The following is a 13,719-nucleotide window of genomic DNA, read 5'->3' on the forward strand; positions in this document are numbered from 1 at the left end:
TCTACCAGAACTTTGATAAATTCTGCAGCTCCATCGAACTGACTCTGGAATACTTCACCCAGAAAATTAATTTTCTAGACACTGTTATGAAGCTTTACAGTGGCCACATCACCACCATGTTGTATCAGAAACTCATCAATGGCAACTGCTACCCTCATGCTATCAGATTTCATCCTAGGCACATCACTAGATCCATTGTCTACAGCTGACCTCTATATTACAACCATATCTACTCTGATCCCACTGATCAGGGTGTAAACTTAAGGATCATGAGCAAGGATTCCTACAATTACAATACAAATTCACTCAAGACACAATACAACACAAACTATTTAAATAAAAAAAGCCAGACTCAGACCCCACTCTGACCTGCTACAATAGCAATTTTGAAACAAGGATAACAGAATCTCTACGGTTGTCACCTACAGTGTCCAGGCTGGACACCACAGACTTATTATTAATATCCTCCAACCTCTCTTGGAAAATGATGAATATCTCAAGGTAGTCATGAGGGGAAAAACCTGTCCTGGCTTACAGGCAGACTCCCCAACTTTAAGCAGCATCTGCCAAGAAACAGATTACCTAACTCATATTCCCACTGAAGCGCAAGGCTTTGTAATGGACCCAGATGCAAGCTGTGACCCCAATATAAAGCACATCCTCACTGGATCAAATAACACATCATAACACTCATTCACCTGTACCTCTAACAACATCATGTATGCTACCACATGCTTACAGTACTCCTCTGGTGTATACATTGGACAGATGGGGCAATGCTTCGTGAAAAAATGCATGGACACTGAACTGACACAAGTTAAAAAAGCCTGGAAAAAGCCTGTCACAGAAAAGCCTGTGGCAGAACACTTTGATCTTCCTAGACATTCCATCACTGACTTCAGAATAGCTGTTTGTATACAGTGAAACTTTAAAAGCCTATTTGAACATGAAATTGCAGAGCAAGACTGGATTGTGTGATGTCTGGTCTAAACAGGGACTATGGATTCTTATCCCATTGCCTGGATTAGCTTTTGTAACCTCTTTGTCCCAATGGGTTTATGTAAGCAGCATAGCCTGCTGATTTCTGCAGAGGAGTTTTGCTCCCGCAGGAGCTCCTCAGTTAGTCCTGCCAAATAAAGCATAGTCTTTCAGCAGCAAACCAATGAAAAAACAAAACAAAACAAAACAAAGCCCTTCTGCCCTATTCTGGGCAGTCTGGCTCTGACCCCAGCACAGCAGCTTGATAGCAAGCTTGTTCTGCTCACAGCTTGCCTCCTGCTTACAAACTGTTCCCTCCCCATTTTGCTCCCTTTTTGCTCTCTTCTCTGGGGTTTTAAGCTCTTAGTGGGACACTCCCTCATTATCCAAATGCTCTACAATTGGCCTCTCTCAACAGGGCTGACTGCTCCTTCCTAAAAGGACAGATTGCCCTATTATGGTTTATTGACAACCTGAATTGTGCTTGTCCTTTCACAGCATCCGATGAAATAAGCTCTTGTTTGCTGATTCAGTTAGTCTGTAAGGTTCCTATCTACCATGCCTTCTTTAAAACGTTAGTTTTATTTATGTGATGTGGAACAACTCCAGGTGCTGAAAAATATCAATAGATAAGTACACAGTAGTGTAGGAATGAATGAAAAATGGTCATTATGGAGTAGGGTAAAACTTTCTGAAATACCAAAGTGACTTAGAAACCCATCAACTTACAGTGAGATTTGAACTGCTAAGTCACTTGAGCACTTTTCAAGGTATTATGTTTAGTGCCTACAAAGGTCTATTTTCAGCATTAAAGTGGGATAAGCAGTTGCTCTGATTCACTTATGAACAAGCTGGAGCAATAGGTATGGGCTGAGACATTCCAAATGGCCAACTAGGGCATATCTACACATGCAAGTACGTGCACTTGCAGCAACTCAAATATCAGTGGCACAAATTTGTGCTGGAAATCTGTGCCTCAGCACACGTGTCTGAACATGCACTGTGGTGTGGGGAAAATTGTGCTGCTAGGGGCAAATTGAACCTGCCTAGCTCCTCCTGGGACTTCAGCCAGGGGGAACTAGAGGCTAGGACCAGCACCCCTGCTGGCACCAGCATTATAAAAAGCCCTGGCAAGCAGTTCAGGGCTACTTGCCTTCAGGAGCTTCTGAGACCCAGTCAGTTGGTATTTGAGGACACTAGTGCCAGCTGTGCCACAGTCCTCTGTGCCAGCTGGACTGCTACAGCAGCCCCAACCTAGAGTGGCCCCTGCACCCTCTACCCACTGCAGAATTCTGGCAGTGATCTGCTGACACTTGTGACAGCATCCATCCCCTTTTACCTTTGGCCTCATGGCTGTGTGACTTCCAGACCTGCACAGTCCAGGGCAGACCCTGGGTGTCAGGCAGGCCCCAGAACAACCCAGGACAGAGCCTGGATTCCAGCCTTCTCTTGAGCCACTGCTGCCAGCAATGCCCCACTTTTATTTTCTCCAGCACACTTAAGTAGCATGCTGGAGCAGCAGGGGCATGCAGCAGCACTCTGGTTGGATGTTGGAGCATCTCCTTGGAGGACCCAGCCTCCAGCTGCTTCTGAGCATGCTCTGAGTGTACTCCCCATGCTGCTTTTTTCATGCCAGAATTCCCCAATATCAAAAATGCCAGTGCATTTTTTTATGCCAGGATTCCTCAGTATCAAGTTTAGAGTCTGTGCTGCATATTTGCAGTGCAAGGAACATTTTCTAGTTCATGGCATGCCTTCTGTGGCATCTCAAAAAGCTTTGAGATGCCACATGATATGCATGCATGCTTGTGTGGATGCAGCCCTAAAGGCTGTAGTATTGAACTAAGGCTTTGGATTCTTCAACAATGAATGGATGTTCTGGGGAGGACAACTGCTATCAAGAGATGGATCCATCTAACCAGAATGGGAAAGAGAATATTTTGGCATTATCTGGCCTACCGAGTAAGAGGGGCCTTAAACTAGGTTCCACAGGGGATGGTGAACAAAACCCTACAGCAGGAGAGCAAATCATTCAGAGCAGAAAGGACCAGAAGAAGCAGCTCAACTGTAGGAAAGGGACAGAGGAACACGAGACAAACAAGAAATTCAAAAGTGAAATAGGTTGAAATGCAAAATATGTCTGATGCATGTATACAAATGTAATAAGTATGGTGAACAAACAAGATAAGTTGGAAGTCACAGCCTGTAAAAAGAATGATGATCTGACTGGTATCAGAGAGACGTGAGGGCAGCTCTTATGACTAGAGTGTGAACATTGAGGGATAGACTGTTTTGGAAGCACAGAGTTGAGACAAAAGCTGTTGGTGTCACCTTCTATGTCAAAAATACATACACTTGTTTCCTAGTTCAGGAGGAAGAAGATAGAAGACCAGAAAGTATTTCAGTGAAGATAAAAGGTGAAAGATACAGAACTGATATAAAAGTGAAGATTTATTATAGGCCACCAAGTCAAAGGGAATGGTGAATGAGGCACTCTTTATGGAGTTGACAAAATTATCCAAAAGCCATAAGATGGTACTGATGGGACATTTCAATTTTCCTGACACCTGCTAGAAGAACAATACAGCCAAACTAGCTGCAACCATAAAACTAACAAGGATTACTTGGATAAGGAATAAAACAAGGTGAGAGAGAGAGAGTGTGTCAAAGAGCTTTTGATAGGTCTGAATGGATTCAAGTTAGCAGGTTCTGATGAGCTTCAAACCAAGGTAGTAAAGGAACTGGCCAAGGATATCTTGGAGCCTTTGGCAATGATAGTCATGAAATCATGGGAGAGTACCAGAGGACTTGAAAATGGTCAACATAGTGCCCCTGTAAAAAGGCAAAAAGGAAGATCAGAGGAATTATGGACTAGTTAGCCTCACCTCAGTACCCAAAAGGGTATTTGCAAACATCTGAAGGAGGAAAAACTGATCACAGATGTCTGTCAGGGCCTCTAGTCAGTCAGGCCTGGCTAGGCCAACCTCTTAAGCTTCCACCTCACCTCAATACTGAGCCAATGTGACTGCCCCAGTTCTCTGTAACTGGATTGGCTGCTTGAGTGCCACTCAAGCCATTTAAGCACACCTGGAGTCTCAGGCTGCAGGCACACCTTTACAACAGCCTCAATCTGGTCCAGCAAGCTTCATGTTCATTGCTCTCTCTGGTTATCTTGGCTTCTGACTCAACTTTGGCTTTCCCTGACCCTGCTCTTGGAACTTCCCTGGAAGTTGACGCCTGACTCTCCCAACTTCTGATTTTGGCTTGCAACCTAGACTATGTCTCTCAGATCTCCCTCTCGACTCTCTTGGGATCTGGCCCTGTGCTCTCAGCTTCACTGATCTGGACCTTGACCTCATGCCCTAGTAACCTATATCCCCACCTAGCTGACCTCCTGGTTGCCCTTCAGGGTCTGTCTACCCGAAGGCCTGGCTGCCTATGTCTTAGCCGAAACCTCACAGTATCCAACATGGATTTACTAAGAATAAATGGTGTCAAACAAACTTGATTGCCTTCTTTAACAAAGTAACTACTTGGATGGATAAAGGGAATGCTGAGGACATCATGTATCTGAACTTCAGAAAGGCTTTTGCCAAGGTCCCACGTGACCTTCTCATAAAGACAAAACTACTGTAAGATGGATAGACAACTGTATCAATAGCCACAAGCAACGGGCAATTATAAATGGATCCATGTCAAAATGGCAGGAGGTTTTGAGTGGAGTTCCACAGGGGTCTGTCCTGGGCCTAGTGCTGTTTAATGTGCTTATTAATGATTTTGATGCTGCAATTGAGAGCTTATTGAGCAAGCTGGAAAATAACCTGACATTGGGAAGGATTGTGAATACACTGGAGGATAGGAAAACAACAGAAAGGAAAACTGAGATGGAGCTAACAGGATGAAGTTCAATGCTGACAAATGCAAGGTGCTACACCTCAGGAAGAATAATTTAAAAAAACCACAAAAACAAAATCGGTGACACCTGGCTGGGTGGCAGGACTATGGAGAAGGATCTGGGAGTCTTGGTAGACTGCATACTCGATGCTAATCTTCAGTGTGATACAGCCACACAAAAACCAAATGTGGTTTTGGGGTGCATGCATAGAAGCATTACATGCAAGACATGAGAGGTGAGTACCTCTCTACTTGGCACTGATTAGGCCTCATCAGAAACAGGTGAAAAAAATAATAAAGGGCTTGGAAGGCATACAAGGAGAGGTTGAAGGAAATAGATTGCAGAAAAGGTACGTAAGAGGAAGGAAGATAGTATTCTTCAAATACTTGAAGAGCTGCCATAAAGAAGAGGGAAAATACATTTTCTCTCGTACCACAGAGAACAGAACATAGACCAGTGGCTTGAAGTTGCAGCAAAGTAGGTTTAGATGAAATATAAAAAACCCCAAAACTTCTTCATTGTAAAAACAGTGAAGCAGTAGAATAGATTCCCTAGGGAAATTGTGGGCACATCATCACTCGAGCTGTTCAAGAAGGTGGACAGCTGCTGATCTAGTCACAGCTATGCCTATACTCTACTATGGACATTCCCTATGCTTTGATAGTTGCCACATGGGGCTGGGAGGCAATTTTTTTCCTCTTCAGCTATGTCAGAGTTTATTTTTCCAAGCCTTCCTCAGAGGCATTGAGTGTTGGCTGCAGCGAAGGCTGGGTATTAGGACTAGGGATATGCCAGTGCTCCATAAGGAGAATATATCATCTTTAGTCACTGAATATTTTGAAAACATGATTCTTGTATAGAAATAGGACTGGACCATGATGACCTACAGGTGCTTGTTATGTGAGTACAGGAAAATTTTACACAAAAAAATCTCACCTATGTAGTGGCTCTGCAAAATCTTCCCATTGTAGCAGTGCCTTCATGTTCCTAAGACGCAAATCTCCCCAAAATAGATGAGAACATTACCCTTTCTCTGTGCTGTGTACCCCCTGCCCTTCCCTCTCCCTCCCCATCTACTTAAGATATTCATAAAAAGAAAGAGGACCATTTGTATCAGCCTTGTAGCAACACAATACACATGATGGGTGTGAGAAACAAGTCTTATTCAATTTGGATTCAGCCCAAATCAGGGACAGTGATTTGATTTGTTGATTCTGATCACTGTCCCCAATTCGATTCAGCCGAATCCAGATCTAAATAGTCAATGCTGATTCAGAGAATCAGTGATTCAGACATAGACACAGCTTTAAATGTTTTTTCTATATACCTCAAGGTACCAGCATGGCTTATAAACACTATGATGCTAGGGCAGATGGAGCATCCCCTAGGAGCATGGGGAGTGGGGCTCCATGTGCTTGGTGGCGAAACTGGAAGTGGACCAGAAGTACTTCTGGTGATAGTCCATGCCCCCCAGACCCAGGAGGCACCAGTTGCTGAGCCGGGGGGGCGGGGGGAATGCTCCCTGGTGGACCCAGAAGTGGTTCGGAAGTGCTTTTGGTCCAGTTCCAGGTCTGTTGCTGAGCACACTGGGGAGTCCCCCATGCTCCTGTGGGACGCTCCATCTGCCCCAGCATCACAGCATTGATGAGCCACTTGGTACCTTGAGGTATGTAGAAAAAACATTTAAAGCTGTGTCTATGTCTGAACCTCTGAATCTTTCTGAATTGATCTGGAGGGTTCTTATTTGATTCAGAGAGATTAAAATGTCTCCTAATTAGATTCAGATTCGGAGATTCAGCCACCAAATCAAGCTGAATCTTCATTGAATCAAATCAGGGACCGAAGTTTTACACAGCCCTAATACACATACCATTTTGGGCACTAACCAGCACTTAAAAAGACTATCTCTCTCCGAGACACCAATTCACCCCATTTTTCTTGAAGTGAGGGGACTCTTGCCAAAAGCTCTGACTCATGAGCAGGGATCCTGGTTTTCTCTGATAAAAAAAAATCCTGAATTTTTGGGTTAAAAAAGTGACCCCAAATCCACAGTTTTTCATGATTAAAATGAAAGAAATGTTTGGTCCTTCTTTCCATAGAAAGGGCTGGCCTTACTCACCCAGAAATCACTCTCCACAGGCAATCAGTAAGGAGAAAAAACAACAAAAAAAAGAAAAGAATTGTGCAAGCAAAAGTGACCATAGTTTCAGAAGCAGGAAGAAAAAGACAAGAAAAGTGTTTTACCCTCTTATCTGGCTATATACTCTATCCTTCATGAGAGATCTGGCAGTCTCTCCAAGATTCAGTCTTCCTGTTGATTCTGCCAGCCCTGGGTGCTGGGGCCATTGAAACTCCAAAGCCTGAGAGCCAAATATCATGATTCTCTCATAGCTAGACTCTAACCAGCCTCCAAAGCCAGTTCCTCACTCCCTTTCCTGCCCACACCAGCATTATCCTAATTGCTCACCAGAATCCTCTAGAAAGTTCTGGTCACTCTGCAGTTCCTGGACTTCCTCTGGCTGGAAGGCCATTTCTCCCAGATGCCTTTTCTATAGAAAATTTGATTTCCCATTACAGGCAGACATTGCCTTGGGTGTGTGCAAAATACCTCCTTTGATTATCTTCCAGTCAAATAATCAAATTATAAAAGTGCGTTTGTATGAAATGCTATAATACATACAGATATGAAAATGGCAAACTGAACCCAGCTTCTCACTAGCTACAAATAGAGACTAAACGACATAGGAGTAAATCTAATTTGGGAAACTATCCATGCATGCCACACAGTGAACCCCAAAGAGAACTTGGAGTTCTCTTGGTATTGGGGTGAATCCATGACACTGATACTTGCACAGTAGGGGTGTGCACAACTTCGGTCACTGATTCGATTCAGAGAAGATTCGGCCCAATTTGGATTGAATCTCCAAATCAAATTGGGAGACCAAAAAAACCCCTCCAAAGAGATTTGGAAAAGATTTAGAAAAAATGACATAGTTATAGGTATTTTAGTGATTCCCCATTATAGTCTATGGCCAAATCTCTTAAATCTCCAGATCAGTGCTGAATCTTCCAAAGCTTATGTGGCTGAATTGATTCAGGACAGTGATCCGAATCTCCAAATCAAATCACTGTCTTCTGAATCAGCCAAATCTGAATCAAATACTTCCCTATTTGCATATTGTAGAGACTTAAGCTTGTATATTCTATTTTAAAACACATGGTCATAAATCTCAAGTGTAGCCTAAACTTCATCACCTAAATCTGCACTTATGCCAGTAGCCTGTTTTTCTGAGGCAATTTGGAGCTGCAGGTCTCCACTACCCATGAAAACAGGTACCTAAATGTGAATTTAAGTGGATTTTTTTTTGGATAAATTTGTTTTATTACATTTAACATTACCAGTTTCATAGGAATGTTATAAATACACAAAGACACAAGAACCAATTTGAAAAAAAGGGAAGAAGACATCAACTATGATTATAAGTCAGAAATGTTATTAGAATACCACAGGGGAAACAAGGAGGAAACTATTAATTCTGGGATATGTTGCAACTAAAATAGGTGGTAGTGTAATTTTGTTTGGTGGCAAAATAGTTTATTTAAATTACCCTTTTAAAAGCTAAATTCCAAAGTCTCTTTTGGTGACTAGTTTTCGGGACTGCAGGAGGTGGACGTGTGTGGTACCCATAACCATTATTTTTCTGCTTGGAAATAAGCTGTAATTTTCAAATGGCAGCACACAGACATAGCATAAAGGGAAATGATTAAAATCTTACCTAATGCTGTTCTTGCTGGTGTGGCATCTTTTTTAATCCAGAATGACACCCAGGAAAGAACAACAGTTAATATACAGGGAATGTATGTCTGGATAGTGAAGTATCCCATTCTTCTACTTAAGTCGAAGTAGATCGTCATGACTATGTAATCACCTGTAACAATAGTACAGAAAAAAATGATATTGTGATGAGTTCAGCCGCTGATCAATTTTAGAATAAAATTTACAAAATATTAAGCATATCAAAGATTTTCATGTGTTCATCATATTAGTGCATCAGTGCACTAATACTGATGTGCAATGGAAAGGAATTACCAGTTTCTTATCTCTTTGGTAGATAATGTCATTTTTTGGACAGCTGGTGTGACATAGAAAAGAGAAACCTGATATTGATGAGTAGGTTTTCCAAAGGCATCTCAGCTACCTGAGGACTGGAATTTCCATTGGAATCTATGACAAGAACTATCAAACTACCATTCTTCCTCAAATTCAGCAACTGTTTCACTCCAATTCCCATCCCCTTCCACCCCAATACCAAAATTCAAGTATGGCTGGCTTCAAACAGTCCCTTCTGAAGCAGTAAATAAGTTCCTTGGATCTTTATGAGAGATGAATTTGGTAGCCATGTTGGTCTGAAACAAGAAGAAATGCAAAAACCTTTGGTTTGGAAATCATGGGTGTCTGGTCCCTCTTGAGTCAGGGGGGCACATGCCCCCCCGACACCAGTCAGCAACTGGGGAGGGGTCCCCCATCAGCCAATCCTGCTGTCTGGGGGAGTGCCCTTGGTGGCCAATCCCGCTGGCTGGGGGTGGGGGAAGTCCCCCATGGCTGATCTCACTCACCGTAAAAGTGGCCATGCCACTTCTTGAACTCCCACGGCCACTTCTGGAAGTGGCACAGCCACTTTTGCTGGTGGCCCTGCTCCCCGGCCAGTGCTCCTACCTGCCCCCCTGCCTACCAGTTACACTGGCAAACTGACAGGGGGTGCACCAGTGCTCTCAGGGGGTGCACATGCACCCCTGTGTACCCCCTACACATTGCTTCTGTCAGAAATGATACCTTTTATTAGACCAACTAGGAAATTGGAAAAAAAAAAAATCTTTTTTCTGCAAGCTTTCAGGTTCAAACACCCTTTATCAGGCTCTGGGGAAATTAAAGATAGTAAAAATAAATGTCATTTTTGCACAGAGGCAGCCAGATACAGAAGCCTGTCAGAAGCCCAGAGGTCCTTGAGAGTGTCTCTTTGAGTTGTTCTGAGTTGCTCTTTGTTGTATAGATCAGGTAGGATTCCTTCCCTGTAAGTAAAGGAATCTTTAATTTTCCCAGAGCCTGGTAAAGGGCATTTGACCCTGAAAGCTTACAGAAAAAGATTTTTTTTTTGCAGTTTCCTAGTTGGTCTAATAAAAGGCATCATTTCTGAACCAAGAGCTCTAGACTTTTGCATTTCTTTTTGTCTCAGACCAACATGGCTACAAAATACTTCCCTGAAACATGGAAGATGCCAAATTTTAGCTGATTTTGGATTTTAAACTTCATTGCAAAACAACAAGAAAGATTTTAAAATTTTCCTGCTTGCCATCTGACACATCCAGGAAAAGAATCCTACCTGATCCACACAACAAGGAGCACCTCAGAACAACTCACAGAGACACCCTCATGGACCCAGAGGGACAGACTTCCATCTCCAGCCCCCTCTGTGGAAAAATGATGTTTATAAGGACATTTGAGGCTGAAAGCTTGCAGAATTTTTTTTTCCAGTTTCCTAGTTGGTCTAAGAAAAGGTATCATTTCTGAACCAAGAGTTCTAGATTTCTGCATTGCTTTATGAGAGATGAGGCACACAAGCTCCCTTCCCAAAAGTTTATAACTCATTCATTGACACTGAAAGCTCAATTGGTGGAAACTCTATTCATTCCCTGTTTGACTAACCCAAATAATTTAATTTGGATTAAAATAACAGTGACATTAAGGTTCCTCAGTAGATTTCAACATGCGCTTACCCAAACTACTTTGTCTTCACTCCTACTTTAACCTTTATTAAGGACACATCTTTTCTTGCACTGTAGATACCTCTTCAGCCTCACACCATGGTTTCTGCCACATGATCATATGACACAGTACAGCCCAGTCTCCCAGGGAGCTTTAATATAATATTAAACATTGGTATTGATAATATTTCAATATCCCCAATTTAGTAATGAATGTTTCATGTGGCTTAGTCAAATATATGATGCCATCATTATTATATTTCTGGTATTTTCTTAATGTTCTGTAAAGTGTTGAAACTAGAATTTGCGTATCTTTGAAATGCATGCAAGTAAATGACTTGATCCTGGCAGGTGCAGCAAGTTAATAATTTTTCCCAGTAATTAAATACTTAGCTGTCATGTAATTCTTAAATCTCAAAACCTTTTCAAAAGGATGGTAAGGATCACTTTCTCCATGTTTTTTAAAATCATACACACACTTACAGATGCACATATGTGCCTTTGGGAATTTTTAAAATGAGATTTGGCATCATACTTCCTACCCATTTGTCTTTCTGGGACATGGAAATGCAAAAGATTGAACTGATTTGTCCAAAAAAGTTACATAGCTAGTCAGCAACAAAGAACCCTAGTCTCTTGACTAGGTCATTACTCTATCTACTATCTTCAAACAAAACTCTTAATGTTGGCCAGTGTGAATGGAACGTAACAAAAAAGAAGCAACAGACAGACACATGGCTATTTTCAATATTGTCTGGGGGTTTTTCCCCCCTCCTGGAGCTCCCAAGAAAGGGTTAATTCTTGTGTTGTTAAGACCACATTGAAAAAGGATGATCCTTCCTTTAAAAATTCAAATGCATATTGATGTAAAAAAAAATCTACTTCCTTAACAAATTCTGTTTCCAAATGGGAATGTTGACAACACCACAGATACGAGGCCTCTATTCTTTCTCTTCCTACCCCCAAACAAACAAACAAAAGCCCAAAAAGGTGATTTACCTTAAAACAATTAACTACAATATCCTTTCAGGTCTTTGTAGTATTTTGTTTAATCAGTGCTGGAACAGTTCACTGCCACATGACTATGAATGAGATAGTGGCACAGATGAACAAATCCCTGGAGGTATTTCTGTTATTCTCTCAAGTAGAGGCATAATGGTTCATTGAAAGTTGAGGCAGATTAAAGTCTAATAAGGAAAATGCATATAATCTTCTAATAACAGAAAGCGTATGAATAAATGCTTTGTAAGACACTGAATGTTTTTTTGGCTGTGATTAAAGATTACATTGGTTATATTAAATTTTGTGAAATGTCTTTCATGCACATGGTCCCTAAAAGCATTACAAGTGAGAGAAAGACTGAAATAACCTTTAACCAAGTTAAAAGAAAATGAAAGAAAAAAGGTGAAAAACATGTTTTATAAATAAAGTATGCATGATTAATGGATAACTGATAATGTGGAGACATCCCAAAAGGGAATGCATGAAGGAGCTACATGGGAGAAATTGACACATTTAATAAAGAGAAAGAGAAGACGATAAAAACAATGAAGAGAAGCAGAGAGAGATAGCATTATTTAAAGAGGCTGGGGAAAGTGCAATGGAATAATTAAAAATAAAAGGCAACCATGTTGAACTTGGAAATTAATAGGGGGCCGGTGGATATGTTGCAAATAGACTGCACACAGGCTGTTTGTCCACCCTTCCTTCTGAAAAAAATATTCTGCAAAAAAAAGTCTGTTTTCTGTCCTTAAGAGCTGAGTATTGCAGTCAAGAATGGAATATGGCACAACAATATTTGAAGCTGGAAGGAATGAATACACAGATATAGACTGCAGCACAGATACTGTAGATGTAATATGATAAGCAGACGTATAGGCACAGATATAGACAATTTAGTGTAAAAAATCAGGCTAAGTGAAGGGAAAAGTTTCAAAGAGAGAATGAAAGGGTAGCTGTGTTTGAGGATGTTATTCTTGCACAGGGGAGAACAAAACCGCAGAAAATAATAAAACGAAAAAGAATCTTCAGGAACCTTGAGAAAAAACATATCCAAAGGCAAGCCCAAATCCCTCTAAAAAGGAAAACAACTCCCCTTCCTTAAGGTCATAGTGCTATATTTTGAGGCTCAATCTTGTTCTCCTCAAGAAGATATTATCTGGGAATGGCAAAAGGTAAAATAGAGAGCATCCTTGTTGCTACGTGTGGCAACACAGTGCCGTAGGAGGGGTGTATGGTTCTGAGAGTGGGTGGGGAAGCATGCATTTCCAAGAGCTGGGGGCTGGGAGAATATATGGCTTTGAGAGTGAGGGTGAGAAGCGGGGGAGGTTCAAGAGACAGGGCAGGGGTATAGGTCCTGAGTGGAGGGGTATGGATTGTGATGGGGCGAGGGCATGTGGGATAGCAACCTTACCCATTCAAGGAACTCCTAAACAGTCCCTGGCAGAGCTGCTCCTGCCACTGCTGTTTGCTCTGCCTGCCCTGGCTGTTGCTCTTAAAATAGTAGCAAGAGCAGTAACCAGGGACTGTTTTGGAGTTTGTGGCATAGGTAGGCTGCTGTGGAACAGACTCTGTGGGGTGCTGTAGGGGTGATTCTGGGACCCCTCCTTAGTACCTGGGATGAATGTCCCCCTGCCCCACCCCTAGTTACGCTATTGGCCAACACACTTGAGTACAAACACAGATATTATTTGTATTACAGTAGCACCTGGCAAGAGGCCAGTTTTGCTCTTCATAGTTTCATAGTTAGTAGGGTCAGAAGGGACCTCAGCAGATCATCAAGTCCGACCCTCTGCCTTAGCAGGAAAAAGATACTGGCGTCAAACGACCCCAGCAAGGTGTTTGTCTAGTGTTGTGTTAAAGACCCCCAGGGAAAGAGCGAGCACCACTTTGCTTGGAAGTTGGTTCCAGGTCCTAGCTGCCCTAACAGTGAAGTAGCGCCTCCAGATGTCTAATCTGAATATACCCTCTGCCAGCTTGTGACCGTTATTCCTAGTCACTCCTGGCAGTGCTTGGGGGAACAGGGACTCCCCCAGTGCCTGCTGGTCCCCTCTGACTAGTTTGTAACAGGCCACTAGATCCCC

General features: G+C 42.2%; 1 protein-coding gene across 2 annotated transcripts in view; it reads right to left on the reverse strand.

The window, feature by feature from the left end:
* GABRG3 (gamma-aminobutyric acid type A receptor subunit gamma3) overlaps positions 1 to 13,719 on the reverse strand; it is a 600,858-nt gene that overhangs the window by 25,784 nt on the left and 561,355 nt on the right. For both annotated transcript variants that reach the window (XM_090064879.1, XM_090064886.1), the window contains one exon: positions 8,650 to 8,802. In XM_090064879.1, the coding sequence (XP_089921005.1) occupies positions 8,650 to 8,802 (153 nt within the window). The remainder of the gene's footprint in view (positions 1 to 8,649; positions 8,803 to 13,719) is intronic.

This window comes from Crocodylus siamensis, chromosome 1, assembly GCF_052110815.1.
Source record: "Crocodylus siamensis isolate JL-2025a chromosome 1, ASM5211081v1, whole genome shotgun sequence".
Lineage (NCBI taxonomy): Eukaryota > Metazoa > Chordata > Crocodylia > Crocodylidae > Crocodylus > Crocodylus siamensis.